The 23,397-nt window shown below is 31.7% G+C and overlaps 1 protein-coding gene across 1 annotated transcript; it reads left to right on the top strand.

Moving 5' to 3' along the window:
• The first annotated feature begins 464 nt into the window (after nt 1-464).
• Nucleotides 465-17,558, top strand: LOC108906092 (ATP-binding cassette sub-family F member 1). The gene is made up of 11 exons (XM_018709246.1): nt 465-731; nt 785-856; nt 928-1,861; nt 1,913-2,231; nt 5,501-5,640; nt 5,701-5,938; nt 6,004-6,178; nt 10,937-11,115; nt 11,174-11,407; nt 15,333-15,442; nt 17,103-17,558. Exons 1-11 carry the CDS (start codon nt 551-553, stop codon nt 17,248-17,250), a joined length of 2,730 nt encoding a protein of 909 aa, XP_018564762.1. The 5' UTR covers nt 465-550; the 3' UTR covers nt 17,251-17,558.
• Nucleotides 17,559-23,397: the final 5,839 nt, after the last annotated feature.

Consider the following 23,397-nt stretch of genomic DNA (forward strand, 5'->3'; position numbering starts at 1 on the left):
TTATATTATTCTTTATTAAATTATTACAGAAGTTTATGTAACAAATTAACTCTTTTTGAGGCAGATATGCTTAGATCTGACGGTTTTTAACCATGCTCTCTCACTGCGGTCTGCCTATCTTTTAGAACTAAATGTCAACAATTTTAGAAAGATCCTCTTGTAAAGTGTTAGCATTTTTATGTTTCAGTAGGCGGTATTAATTGTATAATAAGCAGAAGACATTTTGCGTTTTTTTTCAGAGCTATGCGTCATGCCGTCCTTAATACGTGGATGAATGCATAATAATTCTCTTTTTTCTTGCTAACACGACCACTTACACATTTCCTTTCTCTCTTGCTTACTTGACTCACTTCTTTACCGACTTCATGTACACTGGCTTTATTCCCATATCAATTCTTGATTTGAACATGATTTTTTATTGTTAGTGACATCTCTTGACCATTATATAAATCATGTTCTTGTAGACGACAAATGTCAAATCTCAATGACACATGTTTAAAACAGGTTATGTCAACATATTGTGTCAAAAATTTCATCATAAGCCACGAAAATGTCTAAGAAACGTGGAAATAAGAAAGGAAAAAACCTCGATGACGATTTTGAAGAAAATTTAAGTGTGGAAAATGATACGAATAACATAAACTCGAAATCTAATAAAACTAAACCAGTGAAGAAAGGCAAAAAGGGAAAGAAAGATGATGATTGGAGTGACAATGAAGCTAACGACACAAGTATGTGCCTTTATATTTATTAAATAAATTTGATTAGATACATTACTTTCCAGAAACTGTCCCAGAAACTAAGAAAACAGAAAACGTACAGCAACCGGTGTCAAAAAAGAAAGCTGGCAAAAAAGGTATGTTCTTTATTGAAGTATTATCACAACTTTTTATATTGTACATGTATATAACCTAATTATATTTTAAGGAAAGGCAAATAAAAAGGATGATGATTTTTCCGACAAAGAAGATGACATTGACATTCATTTATCCGATGGTGAATCAGAACCTCTTCCAGCACCTGCAAAGAAATCCCTTAAGAAGAATAAGAAGAAACAAGGCAGCGGGGATGAATCTGATGACGATATACCTCAACCTGCGAAGAAAGGAGGCAAAAATAAAAATAAGAAGCCAGTTAGTGACAAGGAATCTGAAGATGAAATTAATCAAAAAAGCGATGTGGAACCTGAAAAAGATATACCTGCCCCAGTTAAAAAAGGCGGAAAGAATAAGAAAGGGAAGAAGCAGGATAATGAGTTTATTTCTGATGATGAAGTGACAATACCGGCAAAGAAAGGAGGAAAGAATAAGAAAGAGAAGAAGTCAAAAGACGAAGATTTGAGCGCAGAAGAGGTAGATGATGACATCGGGGATACCAAACCGAAAGCTAACATATATGCACAACTGTTGGATGATGAAGAAAATGATGATTCCTCCGAAGACAAAAGTGTCAAAAATGATTTTAAACATGAACAAAATGGAGAAAAGGCTTCTCAAGTAAAAACAGCAGAGATAGAGAAATTAGCTATTACTAAAATTTCAGAACCTGATGAAAAAGCTGCCGAGGAAGTAAAAGAGAAAAAGTTAACTCACAAGGAAAAGAAGAAAATGAAGAAGATGCAGGAATACGAGAAACAAATGGAAACTATGTTGAAAAAAGGAGGCCAAGGACATTCAGAATTAGACAGTAACTTCACCGTTTCACAGGCTCAAAAAAGTGCCGGCCAAATAGCAGCCCTAGAAAACGCCGTAGACATTAAAATTGAAAACTTCAGTATATCAGCAAAAGGAAACGATTTGTTTGTTAACGCTAATTTGTTAATTGCTCAAGGGAGACATTACGGTCTTGTAGGACCTAACGGGTAAGTAAGTTTTCTTAGTCTAAGCAATATTTCATGTTTCTTTATTTTCAGTCATGGTAAAACAACCTTATTGAGGCACATCGCTCAAAAGGCGTTTGCAATTCCTCCAAACATTGACATTCTTTACTGCGAACAAGAAGTAGTGGCGGACGATAACTCTGCCGTTGAAACGGTTTTAGCAGCCGACGTCAAAAGAACAGAACTGTTGAAAGAATGTAAGAAACTGGAAGAGACATTCAATGGCGGTGACTTGGAAGTGCAGGATAAGCTGAATGAGGTCTATGCCGAGCTCAAAGCTATCGGCGCTGACTCTGCGGAGCCGAGGGCGAGGAGAATCCTGGCCGGTCTTGGATTTGATAAAGAAATGCAGGTTAGTGTAAAATTTGTTTCAACATTATCTGTCATACATAAAGAATGTATTAGAATTAAATCAAAATACTATAATAGAGCAGTGTTGAAAAATGTTCAAGAATTTACTTTTAAGGCTGGCGTTTTATAGACAAGAAATCGCACTTTTAATAAAAAAATTATAAAACAAGTAGATCCATCCAGAAAGCGACGAAGCGTAAAGCTAAGCTGCAGCAACTTCCTTTAATTTTTCGCATTGATCGCGGAGAACGTGTAAACATCAGAAAATGTACCTTTCTTGTTTTGTTCTACAAATTTGTAAAGATACTCGATAATTGTGATTAATGCTTGCGTTAATAGTTTCCTAAAAGCATTATGCGGGGTGTGATTATGTTTATAGTATCATACACGAATTTCTGTATGTTCAACAGGCGTGCGATATTCGGGAAACGTAAGATAAACATACGAGTAAAAATATACTTTTTTTTCTTTATTTTGAATATATCGTCTGTGGTCTTATACCCTGAAGAAAACTTATATAACTGGTTCAGTGAAGAGATATTGTTTCTAACTTGCTTAGATTTTCTGAAATGCTGGACAAAAAATTGTGCATATAAACGCCCCCCTTAAAAAATTGTCATCGATCACAAACTAAAATAAATGAAAACAAATGTGGTGGGCCCAATGATTTATGTTCTTCATGATGTAATTTTTATAAAAATTCAGAAATCTGAATATAGAGGGTGTAAACTTGATTGAGGCTTATAGTTATAAGGACCTATTACTGGATGAATATACAGGCTGTCTTATAAAAAATGCCTGAAGCTGTAACTCTATTAATAATTGTTCTATTTAAAAAAAACAAAAGTCTGTTGTTAATGGCTTGACAAATATGTACTACAAGCGAGCACTGATTTTAATTTTTTTTGCCATCATCGTTAGGTGATTTTCAATTGTTTTTTCTTAAATGTCAATTTTTTTTTTTGCCTGTTAGAGTATTTTTTTCTGCAGTCAACTATATATTACAACTTGATATTTGTATGGAAAAAATATTTTTTTACAAAATTTATTAGAGAAATGCTATGTCTAATTCACGGCAACTTCTGATAAAAATGTCAAATTTGCCTTGAAAACAATTTCCTAGGCAAAATACATATCAGTGTATCGTCCAGTGGTTATTAATTACAAAGAAATTATTGTAACTTAAAAAATATGAACACTAATGAACTGACCGATATAACGTTTGTATGCAAATCGGTTTCCAAGCAGGAATGTTCCACAGTGACGAAAATTTAAAAGACTTGAAGACAATCTCAGAATGTATAGTGCTTTTAAAAAGCCTAAAAATTCGCAACGCATTTTTAATGGTCCTGTAGAATTAGACGTTTTGCTTGGTATTGAGGAAAATCCACAAGCTTCTACTCGAGAAATTGCAAGTAATATTAATTCTTCAAAAGACACAGTACACAAAATCTTAAAAAAACACAAATTTAAATCATACGTACCACAGAAAGTGCAACTGTTACAAGGTAACGATCGTGTCCGAAGGGAGCAATTTTGCCATTTTTATTTAAATATGATACAACAAGACGCAGGATTTTGGAGAAAAATTATACGGTCGGATGAGTGTACCTTTAGTAATAATGGCATTTTTAATTGAAATATCCATCGATATTGGAGTCAAGAAAATCCCAGAATAACTGTTGAAACCAATTACCAACGGAGATTCAGTGTCAATGTTTGGTGCGGTATTCTAGGTAATCGATTAATTGGACCATTTTTCATCGTTGGAACTCTAATCCAAGACAAATATCATAGACTCTTGTCAGAAAATCTTGCAAACTTTTTGGATACCTTACCGCTTGCAAAAGTGTATAGGATTTATTTTCAACAAGATGGTGCTCTTCCTCATAATGCTAGAAGAAACACTAATTGGTTAAATGCTAATTTTGATGAAAGGTGGATTGGCATGACTAGTCCTGTTCGATGGCCCGCCCGTTCTCCTGACCTCACCCCTGCAGATTTTTGGTTTTAGGGATATCTTAAAGATCAAGTATTTTTGACACATCCGGAAAATGTAGATATTTTAAGAGAGAGGATTATAAACGTTTGCCGTGAAATACCTCCAAACTTAATATCAAATGCTACAGATGAGGTAGCCAGAAGATGTCAATTATGTATTCAACAAGACTGAAGAAGTTTGAACAATTTTTATAAAGTTTTTTATTGTTACATTTTTGTTTTGCTGTTTATCTGGTATTTTTTTTTTGGAATTTGGAAAAAAATATTTTTTTCATAAAATATTTAACAAATATCAAGTTGTAATATATCGTTGGCTGCAGAAAAAAATTCTCTATTGAACAAGCCAAAAAAAATAATAACTTGACATTTAACAAAAAACAATTGAAAATCGCCTAATGTTCTGATGATATCAAAAAAAAATTAAAATCAGTGCTCGATTGTAGTATTTGTCAAGCCATTAACAACAGTCTTTTGTTTTTTAAATAGAACAATTATTAACAGAGTTACAGCTTGGGGCGTTTTTTATAAGACAGCCTGTATATTTGACTATTAGAAACACATCATAAGTTTGTTTTTTCATAATTTTAATACCCCATTACTGGACAGACATGTGTAACCTTGAACAACCGTCTACGCAGGAACTGAGAACATACATAGTCCCATCATTTTAGTTTTTTATAATGTTTTTTTTTTCATAATAGATACAAATTTAACAATGAAGACACATATTCATACTATACCTACTGTCACTAAACACTGAAATAAATAGCTGTATAAGGTTATTCACTGACACTGTTCAACACATTTCACTAAATACCACTTTCAGCGCTTCGTTCATATTAACATAAAAAATATGATTTTAAAATAACACTAATTTCTACAAAAGCAATCTGTTTTTACAAAATTATCTTTCATTGCATTTTGCTCTCTGCCACTGTTAGTTGTATACAGTTGGTTAAAAAGGAACAACATCAGTGATAAATGCACAGATACAGTCGATTTCGGGAACTGTCCAGTGACGGCGTAGACAAATGTTTTAGTACAGTTAAAAAAATAAATTATAATTGATTATTTATTTGAAAAGAAAATAAAATTTCAAATTAATATTTTATTATCCCTAAAAAAATTGATCCTCACCAAAGAATGCATTTACAATTACCAGAGTGCCTCTTATAGCCATTAAAAGTTCATAAAATTCAATTATTTGATTATTCTAAAAGGCACATTGAACATATTTTTGCCTTTACAATATAAAAAAATATTTCGTAGGACCGTGCAACCAAAAACTTCTCTGGTGGTTGGAGAATGAGGGTTTCCCTCGCCAGAGCGTTGTATATCGAACCCACCCTCCTACTACTCGATGAACCTACCAACCACTTAGATCTTAACGCCGTTATATGGTTAGATAAGTAAGTGTTATGCCATACACACATTAATTATCTGTAAACTGACATCAACACAATTTTTAGTTACTTACAAGGCTGGAAAAAGACTTTGCTCATCGTTTCCCACGACCAATCTTTCTTAGATAATGTATGTAACGAAATCATCCACTTAGACAACAAGAAATTGTACTACTACAAGGGGAATTACTCGATGTTTAAAAAGATGCACGTGCAGAAGAAGAAAGAGATGATCAAGGAGTACGAGAAGCAAGAAAAGAGACTGAAAGAATTGAAGTCTTCTGGTTCTTCTAAAAAGCAAGCAGTAAGTGTCAAAGAAAGTTTCTAAATAGATAGATTTAATCTGGTGTGCCTCTTTTTTATTTTTAGGAGAAGAAGCAGAAAGAAGCACTCACTAGGAAACAAGAGAAGAATAGGTCGAAGATGCAGAAACAAGAAGAGGACGTTACTCAGACTGAGTTGCTGCAGAGACCCAAGGATTATTTGGTCAAGTTTCGATTTCCAGAACCGCCTCCACTGCAACCACCAGTTTTGGGATTACATAGTAAGTAACCTTTTCTCAGACTTTTACAAACATATTCTCAAAAACCTTAACTTTATTGTTCGAGTTCTATGTTTAAATACAAAAAATACAAGTAAATACAGGTAAAAGTGTTGCATTACCAATGCTGTCTCATGAATGTCTATTTTATTCAGTGTAAGTGGGATATAACCTACAAATTATATGTCATATCTTAAATGTCATTGCTATGCCACGCCTACTAGCACAAAGCATTACTTTGTACCTACAAGACATGCTTTCATAGTATCTCTTAGTAGCGTGTTTTTGAGATACAAGGTGTTGAAGATTAATGAAAACATCGATTTCTTCAAGCTGAAAAGAACAGTTCTGGGAAACTATGTAAATAATAGCTTATTTAATTCGTAGACAATATTGTTAACTTGAATAGCTATGTAAAGTTATTTGATGTTGAATTAGATCCCGTTCACAAAATTTTACTAAAAAACTGTAATACTTACTCTTTGTCAACAAAAAATTCTATGAACTCATTTTTTAGTTACATAAATTCAAATCAAAGTTCTTTATTGGACTAACATATTTTTTTTTATCATAAATAAGTTTTCCAATTGTCACTATTACTTAAATGTGACCAGAAATGATCCTGCTGAAGGAAAATATTTGTGTGTACATCTTGACAATTTGTTTAGAGGTTGGTACCACTTACTTTGATGTGATAAATAAGAAAGTCAAATACAATTTGACTTTGGCATTCTTGCGACCAATCACCCCATATTACATAGATAAGTTTTTTCATTGTTTTGACAAAAAAATTAAAAAGTAGCGAACTTCTAACTTCTTTGAAAATCTGGAACTGCCTGGAGAATGTTTTATATTTTTGCATCATGGAAGAGCACTATTTCAGTGTTTATTTATTTACATTTTTTTCATTTCTAAATAGTTTCTGTACATTCATTAGAAATCATGAAAAATTAATAAAACAAATTCATGTATAAGATATTTTAATCGTTGAATTTCATAAGAAAATTGAAAATCCAATATACCTACACTACTTATAATAAAAACTAATATACAGGCTGTTACAAATTCACTTCTCACTACATGCATCTCGGAAATGGTAAGAGATACGAAGTAGCTTAAATGGGGGCAAAGTTGCATAATCAGGGGACATGCATCTTAGAAACGGTAAGAGATACGAAGTAGCTTAAATGAGGGCAAAGTTGCATAATCAGGGAACTAACATTATGCCTCTAAAAAATCAAAGCTATCATGATTAGTTTTTGAAATATTTGAAAAAAAACGAAATTTTGGAAATCCGTTTTTGTTTTATTTAAGCCTTGTTTGAGGTGATATTGAAAAAAGAAGCATATTTTCTCATGGCAACTTTTTGCCCTGTATCGAATGGCATAATCAATTTTTATGTAATGTTTTGTCAGGACCATCATCAACTTCAATTTTTAAATACGACCCTGGAAATTTTACTACATTTTTTGCAAGCCTTCATGACCCCCAATACTGTACTGCCTCAGCCCGAACCAGATTCAGACGTTTTGTCTCGAAAAATTCATCTTCAATGTATTCGTTCCAAATTTATCAATTTTTTTTAAATTTCTATGTTTCTTGAATGATCGTACACTCTAAGTGTCGTTAGACCCTGTGAGATCCACCTAGTTATTTAAACTATTACCATCACACGTTGCAATAAAACATTATTCAAGTTTTAATCTCCATCACCAGATCATACATAACTCGATAAATTGTGGAAAAAAATTTAGCAATATTTTCAAAAAACAATATATTAAATGATTTAAAAAATGTCCACAAATTTTCGATAGGAATATATGCCTTCAATAAAGGAAATATAAAAAAGACTTTTCCTCTTGTATTAAGTTATTTTAACAAATGCCATGGTGTACAATCAAAACTTTTAAGTTTCTTTTCTTTAGAAACCGAAAAATCACAACCACATTTCGATAACTCTTCTTGAGAATTTAGAAAAAAATGGACTCAATATTAAAAACGTAACAGCGTTTTCAGCAGATAACGCATCCCTCAATTTTAAGAAAAGTCAAGAGTGTTTTTACAGAACTCTAAAAAAAAAATAACGAAAATATTATACCGGTTGGTTGCATCTGTCATAATGCTGGAAAAAAGGACAAATGCTATTGAAATTTGATGTAGAGGTTATAGTTATCAAATGCTTCAATGAATTTAGCTCTTCGACGAATAAAGTCACGGCTTTAAAAGAACTATTTGAGCGGTGGGAAGTAGAATGGTCCGAAATGCTAAGGCAGTAGAAAGATTATTGAAAAATTTTCAACCCCTCAAATCCTATTTTTGCTCCTTAAATAACCCACCAGTTGTACTTGAACAATTTTTCCAACATGAATTAGCAGAAGCATATTTAGGGATAATTGCTAATGTTGGTAATACTTTAAACAATGCTATTAAAATCTTAAAGCTGTTTTACATTGACAATTTATTGATCAATTAATTGATGAAGTCGCTTCATCAAGAAATTGGACAAGTGTAATGCGCCAAATCAGCTGTCAAATAACTTCATCAATTTATTCATCAAGTTCTTGACGAATTAAAGGTGTTTTACATTGATAATTTATTCATCAATAAATTGACGAAGTTCTTCATGAATTAATTCACGAATGTATTGATAAACAGTGTGGTTTTACACTGCTACGGACTTTGTCAAGTTTTTTGACGCATGAATCGGTTCTACCAATGAATCAAAGAAGCAAATAAATTTCAAAAATGTCACCTTTCCACTCATAATTGTAGTGATACAACAGTGGTACCGTTCTGACACATATAAATATTAGTTTTTGTAAGTAACAAATCAGTAAAAACAATGCGAAACTAGCACGACGACACACAATTATTTACATATTCCAATAACATAACCTCATTACTGATCTGAGGCTGGAAATTTGTTGGGTTGGTACTTCCAAACTTCACGAAGAAATTGACGAAAATTAGAACATGCTCTAATTGGTCAAGAACTTGATGAAGTTATTTGACAGCTGATTTGGTGCATTACACTTGTACAATTTCTTGATGAAGCGACTTCATGAATTAATTGATCAATAAATTGTCAATGTATAACAGCTATTAGAAAGTGAAGACTGTCTAGTTTTGGATTTGTAATCTATAATGTCTGATTTAAAAGATTCTATACAAAATAAACAAGAAGAAAGGTTCTACAGATTTATAGCATCTCAAGTTTTTCTAAAGTGCAGTCATGATATAGCTATTAATATTTTAAAAAAAGAGGCTGATGTATTTTTTGAAAAATGTACCACATATCTAGAAAAACGGTTTAATTATACAGAAAATAAATTTAGTATTTTAAGTGCAGTGGCATTAAAAGTTGTGCCTGCATTTGAAAATATTATGAATATTATGGGTAGCTTTAATATAAATGGAATAGATGTAGACGTTCTTTTTGAAGAATTTGTTCAGTTAAAAATTTTTTTAAAAGAATTCAAAACTCTAAGAGCAGATAAAAAATGGATTAAGTTTTTAAAACATTATAATACTCCTAATTTGGAGTTAATATGCAATTTTATATTTTCTTTGCCCCACTCAAATGCTTCCTCGGGACGTATTTTTAGTTTAATGTTTGCTGCATGGCTTAAAGATAGAAACAGACTCCTTTGCGAAAAGTTGTGGCAGAGCTTATGATAAAATGTAATTTTACTGAGTTTTGTGTTGTTTTGTGTTTTATTTATTTGTTATATGTCCACATTATATTTGTACAGAATACTTATTGTATGTTCCTAGGTTCCACAGTTGTGGGAACCATGTAAATTATAGTTTATTTCATTCATAGACAGCACTAGTTGACTAACTGGTTTTTGTATATTTTACAAGAATTAAGCTAATTCAAGTTTAAAAATTTTCCTAAAAATCTTATTAAGTGAAGTCAAACAATGTTGCAAAATTTATTTAACCTCATAGATAGGTTAATAATTAATAATTATCTGGAATAAAAATTAATGATTAAATTAAAATAAAAAAAAAATTAAAATAAGATTAAAATTTTAATTAAAAATTAAAGATTAAAGCTAATTATTTTTACTAACTAGTATTTTTATCTCAAAAATTAATTGTTGTTTTGACTTAACAATAATTAACCAGACATGGTCTAACGTGTTATCAATTATCTCGATAACAGTTACCGTGCAATTTTCCAATTACATTGCAATTCCGAAATTTTAAAAGAAAACTGTATAATCTCATTTTTTAGTCGAAGAAAAATTCTCGTGAACCACTTTAGCAATACCTATTAGCAGTACCTATTAGCAATACTGAATCGTTTCCACCCTAAACGGACCAAGTCTCTCGCCCTCCTTTCCCCCTCCACCCCCTTAAATGAGATGACACACATTTACATTCAATAAAACGAAAAAGAAAAAATTAATAAGTATACATATCATCCTTTTGACTTTAAACAATTTAAATTATTTAAAGTAGCGATGGCAAAATTACCAGTTTTTTGAAAATCAGTACTTGTTTGGGGAATGTCACTTTTAGTAGTGATTTTAATGAAATGAAACAAAAATTATGCAATTATGGATAATTATAAACACTCTTAGAACAATTACTGAAGTGGCAGAGAAACTAAGACAATGTGATAGAGAATTCATTCATTTCTGATTGTCACCGGTAATATTTGGTTATTCTTGGGTCATTTTTAGTAACTACCATCACTAAAAATAAGTAAATGATTGCATATTACCATTTATTTCTTTTATTTTTCCTGTTTAGACGTTACTTTTGCATACTCGGGCCAAAAACCTCTATTCGTGGAGACAGACTTCGGCATCGATATGAACAGCAGAGTAGCCATCGTAGGACCAAACGGGGTTGGAAAATCTACATTCTTAAAGCTCCTGACCGGCGATCTCAGTCCGCTAAAGGGAGAGAATAGGAAAAACCACAGACTGGTAAGCGTTACAAAGTCCTACAAGTCGTCAAATATTTATTTATGTTTTTTTTTTACAGAGAATAGGAAGATTCGACCAGCACTCTGGCGAGCACTTAACTGCGGAGGAGACTCCTTCAGAGTATCTGATGAGATTATTCGACTTACCTTATGAGAAAGCTAGGAAGCAATTGGGCACCTTCGGGCTGGCCAGTCACGCTCACACGATCAAGATGAAAGACCTCTCTGGAGGGCAGAAGGCTAGGGTAGCCTTGGCCGAGCTGTGCCTTAACGCCCCCGATGTACTTATTTTGGTAAGTTTTCGTCTGTAGAGATGTATAGTAGGATCATATTCGATGCACAGTAATAAATCATTGCCTGTCAAGGGATCCAATGCAGTACGGTTTTAAGGGGTTTAGAAATAGAATAATTTCTTTATGCATTATGAAGGGATGAAGGGGCCAGTTCACGTCTAGCACCCCTGTTCCTACAAAAATTTCTTTATTCTTATAAACTATTTATTTTAAATGTAATTTATTATAAATAAAATTAGGAAAATCGCTGAATGTCGGTTGGCACACCAATGGGGTGACATAACTGCTAGTGATTTTATCCTCGATAACTGGGCTAAATCGTTCCTTTCGGAGATTCGAATCATTGATACAAATTCCTTTGTTAGAATCAATTCTTTAGACTCGTTCACGAATCCGCCGCCGTGGTATCGGAGAAGATACCAGCTCATACGAAAATCATTGATAATTAAATACTTAAGATATTTAATATTTTATTTATTTAATAATACAAAAATAGTAGTTCTTTTATTTATTTTAACAGAAATGTCCCACAAGTTATATTCAGTTCTGTAATTGAGATATGTTTAGGGTGGCCCAAAAAAAAAACTAATATTTTTTTTCATGTCTCTTGTGAAAATATGTTAGTTTATCATGTTTTAAGTGCCGCCTCAAAAAATCAGCTCAAAAAAAATTTTTTTAGAGGTCGCTCCAGATTTTTAAAATTTTCCAAAATCGTCAAAAATTGAATTTTTTTAAAAATTCTTTTTCTTATTTTATCATTTGAAAAAAATCTGGATTCTGAAAATTTCAAATTGATATTTTAATTTCTAAAGGTCACTCATAATTATTTTAACTTTAAAAGTAGTGTACCTAAAATGTTTTCGACTGACCTCTAAAAGGAAATATCAACGAACGAATAATTTTTTTTATTGAATTTGATGAACAAAAGAATAGAAATAAATCACGAGACACTTAAAAAATTTCTCGAGGCAAAATTTACACCCGCACAGTGAGTATCAAATATGTATAATTTTTTAAAATTTAAGGGTTTCGTGACTTATTTCTATTCTTTTGTTCATCAAATTCAATAAAAAAAAATGATTAGTTCATTGATATTTATTTTTAGAGATTGCTCGAAAACATAGGTACGCTACTTTGAAAGTTAAAATAATTATTAGTGACCTTCAGAAATTAAAATATTGATTTGAAATTTTCAGAATCAAGATTTTTTTCAACCTAGAAAATGCTAAAATAACGAGAAAAAAAATTAAAAAAAAAAATTAAAGTTTTGGCAATTTTGGAAATTTTTAAAAATCTTGAGCGACCTCTAAAAAAATTTTTTTTGAGCTGATTTTTTGAAGGGGCTCTTAAAACATGATAAACTAACATATTTTCACAAGAGACATGAAAAAAAAAATATTAGTTTTTTTTTTGGGCCACCCTAATATACTTATTATAGATTTATTGTCAAATTGAAATTTTACCCTTGTTTCGGGTTTCATGAATCATGAATCCTGAATCCAACACCGTAGAAATTTAATCCTTTGATTCCCACTGCGGTATCGTTCTTTTAGAATGATTTGTTCAGGAACGACAGAGCTCTATCGATAACACAGACTGACAAAACTTAAAACCGGAAACCAGATTATATTTTTTTCAAGGTTTTAGATGATTTGAATCCGAATCTGCCCTCAGAATTACTCCGTCACGTCAGGTTTTCGAGATATGCTACCCTGAAAGTGCTAAAAAAATGTTTTTTTGCCATATTTGAGGTTAAGTTGCATCGCGAAATAGTTTTCCTAACAAAACTCGTTATGGCATCTAAAAGTACTACTCTTTCTTATCAATCAATATTCATTTTGAATCATTCGTATATCCTCTTTCCTCTCATTGTCAGAGAAACTGTCCATTGAATTGGCGTAATTGATTAACTTGGCGTATTCGTCGATATTCAGAAATTAAGTAGCATTGGATGAAGACTCAAAAAGAGAGGAGAATCAGATTACAAACACCTAAATTCCCACTGGCTCTTCGGGTTTCTGGGTCGCTGATTACGAACTTGAAGTTAGAAGTACAAAATACAGAATGGTGGATCCAATATAGTAGATGGATTAAAAAAAAAGTTGGAATATACATAGAAGTGAAAACAAATTTTGTCGAATACTACACAAATTTGCGATTTTTTTTTATAAAATATCTTCATATTACGATCACTATAGCACTTATTCTTCAACACAGGCTTCATCCTGTTTCTACTATAAACAATAGGGTTGTTGACCAAATTTCAAAAAGTAGATAATATAATTCTACACGTACTAATTAGTGTGTATGCACAATTAGAGATTGAGAAATGCGTTGGAACAGTTTTAAAATAATTAATTAAAACTGATTTTTTGTATGTATTTCAAAACGGCTGTGACGTCATAAGGGGTACCTTGTAGTGAAATTATGTGTAGATGATTGCGTAAAAGAAAAAAATTGGAGGAAGAAGATGCTCTGTCAACACTGTCAGTAGTGTCAGTCTGTCAGTGACATTGTCGCATAAAATATTTTCAAGTCTACAAGTTTTTTCTTAATTTTCGAATTCCTTTATTAAGTAAAATTATTATTTAGTAATAATCATTTAATATCTTCCTTCCCTTAGAATTAAAGCAGAATGTGTGAAACGGGATTTGTGAAAGCTACTTCGAAAATTTTACCGAAAATTGATATTTTTATGATCATGAATTGAATTTTTAAAAAGAGACAATCGTTTTAATATTGGCGGAATCAGAGGTATAAAAGCATTCAGGTAAGGATTAACATATTTTATGAATGATTTTATTGTGTTTATTTACAATATAAATAATAAATATAAATACCTATTTATTTACGGAAAATTATAGTGCAGTTCGGGAGTCTTATGGAGATAATGCATTTGGCTATGTGGAATGTGGAACAAAACACCACTTAAATTTTGTTGAATCCATTACAATCAGGAAATTAATAATAACTATCACAAATACTCTTAATTGATAGACTGCTGTCACTAATGTCACTACTGTCACTTTTGTTTAAAAAACAGGAAACAGGGTAACAGGGTTTGATGGACAATTTTGATATATTTCTTCTTCTTCAAAATTATGCAATAGGATCGCTACTAACTTCTTGTTCAATTGCCCCTTATGACGTCAGACTAGTTTTTAAGTAACACAAAAATTCATAAATGATTTCTACCACTAATTTGTCATATATTTAAAATTTGACTATACAGGCAGGTTCTTTTATAAAAAAATCTTTGTACCAACAACAATTTGTATATGGTTTGTTTTTATAGTCAACAACCCTATTCTGAGAATGTTGAGTCGTTGAATCCAAGTGTAGGATTAGGATTACACTTTCGAAAATCAAGGTGGCAGATGGCAGGTGAGGTGATTCTGTAACACCGTAACCTTAGGGAATGAATTTTCACTATGAACAAATTTTAAAACCATAGACTGTAGACTATAAATTCTGGGAGTCGAATTTCCAGGCACAAAAACCTTTACTACAGCAGATTCCTGAACCTCACAGCCCTGTTATTCCCCGAATATCTACGAATACGCCAAACTAATCAATTTCAACAAATGTTTTATCAGAAAGGAGGACAGATGTTCAAGGATTAAAAATGGATTTTGACGAAGAGTAGTATTATCAATTACCGTAGTGAGTTTTGGGAAGAAAAACTACCTGGTGACTTAACATCACAAATATAACAAAAACACTTTTTTTTCACTTTTAAGTTAGAACATTTCTAAAACCTGCAAAGGAGCACTTCTGGATTTGGATTTGGCACATTGAAAACTTTTGGGAAAGTACGATTTAATTAGCTCACTTTTTTATGTTAAAAAGTTTGAAAATAGTGAGGAACAATTAATTTGCTTATAGTGTGACGAAGTAAAAGTAATGTCATAAATCTTGTTTTCAGGATGAACCTACAAACAACTTAGATATTGAATCGATCGATGCATTGGCAGAGGCAATAAATGAGTATACAGGAGGTGTTATAATTGTTTCTCACGACGAACGTCTTATAAGGTAAGTAGTCTAGACAGATATTTTTCATTTATAAATTTTCAATTCAATTTTCAATAAAAAAAATATGCATGCTAAAAATTGAAAATAGTAAATTGTATATAAAGACTTTCTTTATGATTAAATTATATATTTGCCAGTAATGTCATTTTCTACATGAATTATTTGCAGCGGTCACCTAAAATGAAGACTAAAATGACTAAATAGATTGTTTTTAAGTTCCTACAAGTTTTACTTTTGTTACACAATAATTAGAGCATGGTTCTAAGAGAAAAAATCTATGAACATGCATATGTTTTCCAAATTGCAGTGTTAAATTTTAGGAAAAATAAATGATTTTTTCCAATATAAAAGAAACTGGACAAGGAAATTTATTGAAATGTTGTACTTTCCGTCTTTCCGAAGTCAGTTGAACATGTATAAAAACATCTAGCAATAAAATTTAATGAGTTTCATAGGGGTCCCTAAAAGTTTTTTTCTAAAGGTAAAAAAATATAATAATATGTATACAGTATAGACTCACCTTAATCCGAATATCCACTAATCCGGCCCGACGAATGCCCGTTTCGATGGTCTGAACAAAACTCTTTAATTCGAACAAAATTCGATTTAACGTATGTAGTGCTGATTACAGAGTCAAACTACATAATAAAAAGTAACCGCTAAAAACGTAATTCTCCGGCAGTCGCGGGGAAACCTTATGCAAGTCGGAATCTTTCTCGATTAGATCTTTTTATTTGAAATATTATTGCCGTGCAAGCATGTCACAAAAAAGAACATGTGACATGTTTACCCTATTGCAAAAAGTGGATATTCAAAATAAATTGGTTTTTTAAAGTCTTCTTTTTTATTTTTAATAAATGCATTTCCATATTTTACGATTTAATGTTTGGTTTTACTGTTATTTTTTGCCTTCTCAGTAACACATAAATTCTAATTCATATTATATGTACGTACATAAATATATTTACATATTATGTACATATTTACTATCCAGTAGAAAATATCGGTAATTCAAACTTATCTCTTTAAGCCCGTGTTTTAATTAGTTCGGATTAAAGAGTCTATACTGTATAATGTGTAGAAAATTTCTATCATATGTTCATTTGGCCAACAAAATATTTTAATTATTATTAATATTAGTAAACAAAATATCCCTCTTATTTCTCCGTTTCACAATAATTGTAATATGAATGATTAATAGAATGTGTCTATAATAAATTAAAATTACCTGAATCATACCAAATTCTGTATTGCTGCACTGCACTGCTAGGCAATTCGTCAACCACTTGTCACAACTGAGATTTATTGCCCAGTCGCCCAGTGCAGCTGTGTTATATGCCGATTGTTTGCACGCACATTCTTCAACTGAGCGTATACATTTCTACCACTTCCATGCTCGTATTAATATTTTTCAGTTGTCTTCGTTGTTTACTATATTTTTCAAACTATATATTCCAATTCCCATTACATAGGCAAAAATTCTCTTTCTGGAACTCAGAAACTAGGCTGTTTGAAAAAACTTTTTTTTTCTTCGATCTTTTACACTTCTGTCTAAAAAAGCTAAGTACGGTCCTGTCATGAACGGCCTAGGAAGGACCCTGCTATGTGTAAAAGAAATCTTGCACTTAGCTTTTAATTACTGATTTTTTTTTGTATGTAGGGAGACCAGGTGCGCTCTTTACATAATCGAGGATCAAACAATAAACGAAGTAGACGGAGACTTCGACGATTACAGGAAAGAACTACTGGAAAGCTTGGGAGAAGTTATCAACAGCCCGAGTATAGCGGCCAATGCCGCGGTCGCTTAGTTAATCGAAATTTTTTAATAGTGAATATTGTGTATCGTGAAATGGCCTTATAACAAGTGTAATAATAGTTTTTAAAGTGCATGAGGATCGGTAAGGACAGTCCAAAATGTATTTATTTTATTAATCTGTATTTTTATCGATTTGTGCAGTCTTACGGACGCTCATGCGTTTTGAGGATTTTATTGCATCAAGTTTTACTAATTGGTATAGGTTCAGGTTTTTATATTACAGTTGAATATTTGAAATTTTCTCATCGTGTATTTTTTGTCATATGTTTACATTTATTAAATCCGAATTGGCAACAGCAATATACATTTTTTCTCCCTATCCTTGCTTTCTTCTGTTTTTCTTTTTCTAGACTTAATAGGGCTCTATAGCAAATAGGCAACCAGCAATACATTTTTATAGATTTTATTACACAGTTTGTCTAAATATGAATTAACGCACAAATAACAGACTTTCCCCCATTTTAACATAGATTTTATATAAAATGGACTTCGTTTGAAACTCAAATAACTTTTTGGTGCATCCTGCAACGTAAAAATTTCATCCCAAAAATTCCACCTTCAAGTAGTAGTAGCAACCCCTAAATTTTTAAATGGGAAGTAGGGGCTTGTGATACCACATTTGAAAGGTCTTTTCATTCTCTATTCAAAAATTCTATGGTTTTCATATTTTTTTCAAAAATTAGAAGTTAAAAAATTAATTCATCTGCTTGACGAAATTCGCTACTGCAAACTAAAAAAAAAAACTTAATTTCAATGTAGAAGATGGTCAAAATGACTTGCTTAGAAAGAAATCGAAGGCTGTAAGATCAGGAGAACGTGCTGGCCGTTCTAGCGATCTTCGCTTTCCTATATACCGATTTGGAAATGTTAAGTCGAGGTATTGTCAGACATTGATTCTTTAATGTGGTGGTGCTCCATCCTTCTGGAACCATATCACATCGGCTAGAACGTATGGATTTACTTGAGCAGGATATAAATTTGCTAAAGTCGGTATGACATTATTTTGGAGCGAAGTAAAGAATTACCTCCATTCATATTGCCATCAATGAAAAAGTGACCAATGACATGACCTCTAATTATCCCCGCCAAGCATCAACCTTTTCAGGATTTTGTGTATTTAATTCAGTGTTTGTAACCGTATGATAAATATTGTACGTATATGATAATTTCATGGCTACATACGATGTACGATAGTACACGCAGATTGTACGGTAATTTCCATTATGATGCAAATTTTGAGAATTCATTCATTTTATTCCTACCCAATAACGCGATGATTCTTTTTGCCAACAGCGCTGTCTATTGGTTCTGTGCTTCCTTAGGTAACGTGTGCCGCCTGGCCGACTCGTGTGTCAATCATTTCATCCAGGAACCTGATTTCATCCATTTGTCACATTCTTCCACAAAATTTACTTGTCGTTGCTGCCGGCAAAGTAAATTGCATCATATATTGTTTCTTAATGATGTGCAAATATAGGAAGTGTTTAAAAAGTAATTTTAGGGGAGATCTTCCAATACATTTTTTCGATTTGAGCCCCCGTGAGAAAATATTCAAATCTCAAAATGGCCGAAAAAATTAGCTTTCATTTTTTTTAGTAAATTTTTAGTTCATATTTGCTTAGCTTTTTCTATTGATAAAAAAAGAATTTTTGTAAAAAATCCGTCAAAAATGACGATCGTTTTTGGTAACTGTTATACTAATTATGTGTACTTAATCGGCAAGGACAAATAATTTATTTTTTTGCTCGTAAACCATTAGGTATACGAAAAAATGGGAAGAGTAAAAAAGTTTCTAAATGAAAGGCTATTTTTCGTGTTGGAATTAGCTAACTTAGATAAAAGCTGTGAGAGAAATAAAACCAAGGGGTGCTAATTTCTTTCATTTAAAGACATAAACCAGTAAAAAGACTACCAAAAAATACCATTCAACTAGTTGTTAATGTGTACCAAAATTCAGATGTCGTAAGTTTAACGGTTTCTGTGAAGAAAAAAAATAAAACTAATTTTTTCGGCCATTTTGAGATTTTAATATTTTTGAGGAGGAGCTCAAATCAAAAAAATATATAGGAAGTACCCCCCCGCCCCCCAAAAAAAATTACTTTCTAAACACGTTCTTAAAATATTTGCACATCATTATAAAACAACCTGTATAATTATCAATATTACGTTTAATATGATTTATTTATTCATTATACAGGGTGTTTCTTAATAAAGTAATATTTAAGGTTATTCTTGGGTCCATTTTAAGAAAAAAAACTTCATATGAACATATATCCTAAAAGTCTTAACTTTTGAACTACAGGGTGCTAAAGTTTTATGAAAAAACTTTTTTTTTTAGATAACTGGTACTACCCTAGATATTTTCTCAAATTTGGTACAAGCCGGCACATTTTTTAAATAAGCCATTTCGATGAGAAATTCAATTCTCTACAAAATTTTTCCTATGAACTACACCAAAATTTTGTTTCGTTTTCGTGCTATACAGGGTGGTCCAGATTTTAATAGACAAACTTCGGCAAAGTACTAAACAACAAAAATTAACATCACCTTGCTCTATGAACATAGGCGCAGAAAGCCACCATTTATGAGATACAGGGCGTTGATATTATTAAAAATAAAACAATTTTTTTAAATATCTGGAAACGGCTTTATCAAATTTATCCAAATTTGGTACACTTTTTTTTCAAATATTTCCCCTAGTTTTGTATGCACATAGTTCAAATTCAAAAACCAGTGGCGGAGAAACAAAGACGTTGTTTACTTATTTAGAGTAAAACTTCTACGCCAGTGAATTAAATGGTAATATGAATACATTTTATAATGATCTGAAATATTCCGAATAATATTCCATATGAAAAAACACTATTTTATTTTTGTCGAAAAGTGAATGGTTTACGAATTATGAGACATATTATCCAAGTAAATAAAGCGTTGAAATAGGGAAAAATAAAACGAATTTGGGTGGTCCAGATTTTTAATAAACGAACTTCGAGAAAGCATTAAACAACAGAAATTAACATCACATTGCTCTATGAACATAGGCGCAGAAAGCCACCATTTGTGAGATACAGGGCATTGAAATTAACAAAAGTAAAACAATTTTTTTAAATATCTGGAAACGGCTTTATCAAATTTATCCAAATTTGGTACACATTTTTTTTCAAATATTTCCCCTAGTTTTGTATGCATATAGTTCAAATTCAAAAACCAGTGGTGGAGAAACAAGGACGTTGTTTACTTATTTAGAGTAAAACTTCTACGCCAGTGAATTAAATGGTAATATGAATACATTTTATAATGATCTGAAATATTCCGAATGAAAAAACATTATTTTATTTTTGTCAAAAAGTGAATGGTTTACGAGTTATGAGACATATTATCCAAGTAAATAAAGCGTTGAAATAGGGAAAAATAAAACGAATTTGGGTGGTCCAGATTTTTAATAAACAAACTTTGAGAAAGCACTAAACAACAGAAATTAACATCACATTGCTCTATGAACATAGGCGCAGAAAGCCACCATTTGTGAGATACAGGGCGTTCAAATTAACAAAAGTAAAACAATTTTTTAAAATATCTGGAAAATCGCTTCACAAATTTATCCATATTTGGTACAAACTTTTCTTCAAATATTTCTCCTAGTTCTGTATGCACACAGTCCAAATTCAAAAACCAGTGGCGGAGAAACAAAATGATATCGTTTCCTTATTTAAAGTAAAACTTTTATGCCACTGAATTAATTGGTAATATGAATACATTTTACAACGGTCTGAAACATTCCGGATGAAAAAACACTCTTTTATTTTTGTCGAAAAGTGAACGGTTTACGAGTTATGAGACATATTATGACTCGGTTTTCCAAATTTAAAAAAAAATAGTTTATTTTTGTTCATTTCAACGCCCTGTATCTCATAAACGGTAGTTTTCTGCGTCTATGTTCATAGAACAGTGATGTTATTTTTTGTTATTTAAAACTTTCACGAAGTTTGGCTATTACAATTTGGCCCACCCATTTGTTTTATTTTTCCCGATTTCAACGCTTTGTTTACTTGAATAATATGTTTCATAACTCGTAAACCATTCACTTTTCGATAAAAATAAAAGCATGTTTTTTCATCCGGAATGTTTCAGACCTTTATAAAATGTATTCATATTACTAATTAATTCAGTAGCGTAGAAGTTTTACTTTAAATAAGAAAAGAACATCCTTGTTTCTCCGCCACTGGTCTGAATTTGAACTATGTGCATACAAAACTAAGGGAAATATTTGAAAAAAAATGTGTACCAAATTTGGATAAATTTGATAAAGCCGTTTCCAGATATTTAAGAAAAATTGTTTATATTATTGTTAATTTCAATGCCCTGTATCTCATAAAAGGTGGCTTTCTGCGCCTATGTTCATAGAGCAGTGATAGTTTCCTGAAGTTTGTCTATTAAAATCTGAACCACCCTGTATTTAAAAAACTGCAAATGTGCTTTTTCACCCCTATCTTCTAAATCTAAATGAGGAAGTTGCATCAAATTTTCTTTTGAAGCAAAATTTATTTAAAGTGCAGAAAATTGCTATAAAAGTATGTTTCTATATGTAAAACCCCTTTAAACTTAATTATTAATATGATAATATAATATGTAATTAATGATTAAAATATTGAATATAATTAGGTGGGCGAAAACGGTCCCTAATTGGTCAAGCAATTTGTGACATCAGGATCCGGTATATGAGTGTTAAGACTGTCAAGACGCGGGAGGCTGGCGCTGTCATTACATTGGTGTCATCTAATCTTGTGATGAATTAGTTTGTGTTCGCATTGAATTCTGAGTAGTTTTGAGTAGTTAGTTTTAGTGTATAAATTTAAAGACAAGTTTCGTTAATTTTCATAGTCTACGAACATTTTCACGATATCTACCCAGGCAGCTTTAATGCGTGGCGGCTTCAGGATCAGAATTACAATACGAGAACGTGAAAAACATGACAGTGTCTGAATATAAATATTATAGTACCCATGTGTAGTTCCACAACACTAACTGCCCCCAACAATCTATTTAATGTACCAAAGGATGAGAAAATGAGGAAGAAATCATGCAAACATATTTTATAGAAAATCTATTTTTGACAAATTATCAGATTGCTCTTGGACAAATCGAGCTTCTGTAGCCATAGAATGTACAATTTTTAAAATAATTAATAATATTGTGTTAAGTAAAAGTAAATAATATAAAATCTATTCGGCACACGTAGTTTGCATAAACACAAATGAATAAGAGTGAGACAGACTACAGAACACGACTCTACACGAATCGTTTAATTTGGACCGATACCGGATCGTGACGTAGAGTCAGCCGTGTTTGTGGCAATTGACTTTTTACGATGAAAGGAATTTAATAAAATAAAAAAAAAGTGAAACTTCCCCATTTCCATCCTCTAATTTAATAGCACTCTGCAGTTTTTTCATCTAAAATGACCATTTGAACGATTCATGTAATAAAATATCTTGAACGTCATAGTTCCTTTTAAAATCCTATATTCAATAGCCTAGTAGGGTAGATCGCTTGTTCAAGTTAGTCTATCACTTATTAAGCAAGAACAGAACTGATGCAAGCCCAGAATGATACCTACGAGGAAGGAAAAGGACTGTTATATGGTGCTGGAATCGCTGATGACGCTGATTGATCGGAAAATACTCTATATTATTGGCAACTTTTTCAAATTTTTAGTTTTCAGAATTCTCCAAAAGCGTTTTTCTCTAAACGACATTTTTTTGGTTCACGGGAACTCTAGTTCAAAAGGTTATGAACCGATCGGTCTGAAAATTGAAAGTGTGTTTCTTTATGAAATTACGAAGAACGTGAACCAACAGTTGGGATGATATAATTTTAAGGGTTTTTTATTCAAAATAAGTGAAAAAAAAAAAAATGGTGAAAATCAATAATTTTTTTTAAACACGTGTCAAAACTTCAATTTTCACAATTTTTGATTCGCAATAAGGTTCAAATTCTTAGAAAACATGTTAATAATGCTGGACAATAACCATTTTGCTTCCAGATCAGAATTGTGACGTCCACATATCCCGTGAACAACCAACTCGGATGATGACCTCTGGTGGAAAACAGCCTCTAACTTCGGCATTTTCAAAAATTT

Source organism: Anoplophora glabripennis, unplaced genomic scaffold (assembly GCF_000390285.2).
Source record: "Anoplophora glabripennis isolate ALB-LARVAE unplaced genomic scaffold, Agla_2.0 scaffold220, whole genome shotgun sequence".
In the NCBI taxonomy this organism is placed as follows: Eukaryota; Metazoa; Arthropoda; class Insecta; order Coleoptera; family Cerambycidae; genus Anoplophora; species Anoplophora glabripennis.

Bases quoted from the DNA above. Each gene is read 5' to 3' on its own strand.
- LOC108906092 (XM_018709246.1), top strand. From the start codon at position 551: ATGTCTAAGAAACGTGGAAATAAGAAAGGAAAAAACCTCGATGACGAT. The intron at 5,641-5,700 runs GTAAGTGTTATG...CACAATTTTTAG, and splicing joins GCCGTTATATGGTTAGATAA to TTACTTACAAGGCTGGAAAA. The intron at 15,443-17,102 runs GTAAGTAGTCTA...TTTTGTATGTAG, and splicing joins CACGACGAACGTCTTATAAG to GGAGACCAGGTGCGCTCTTT.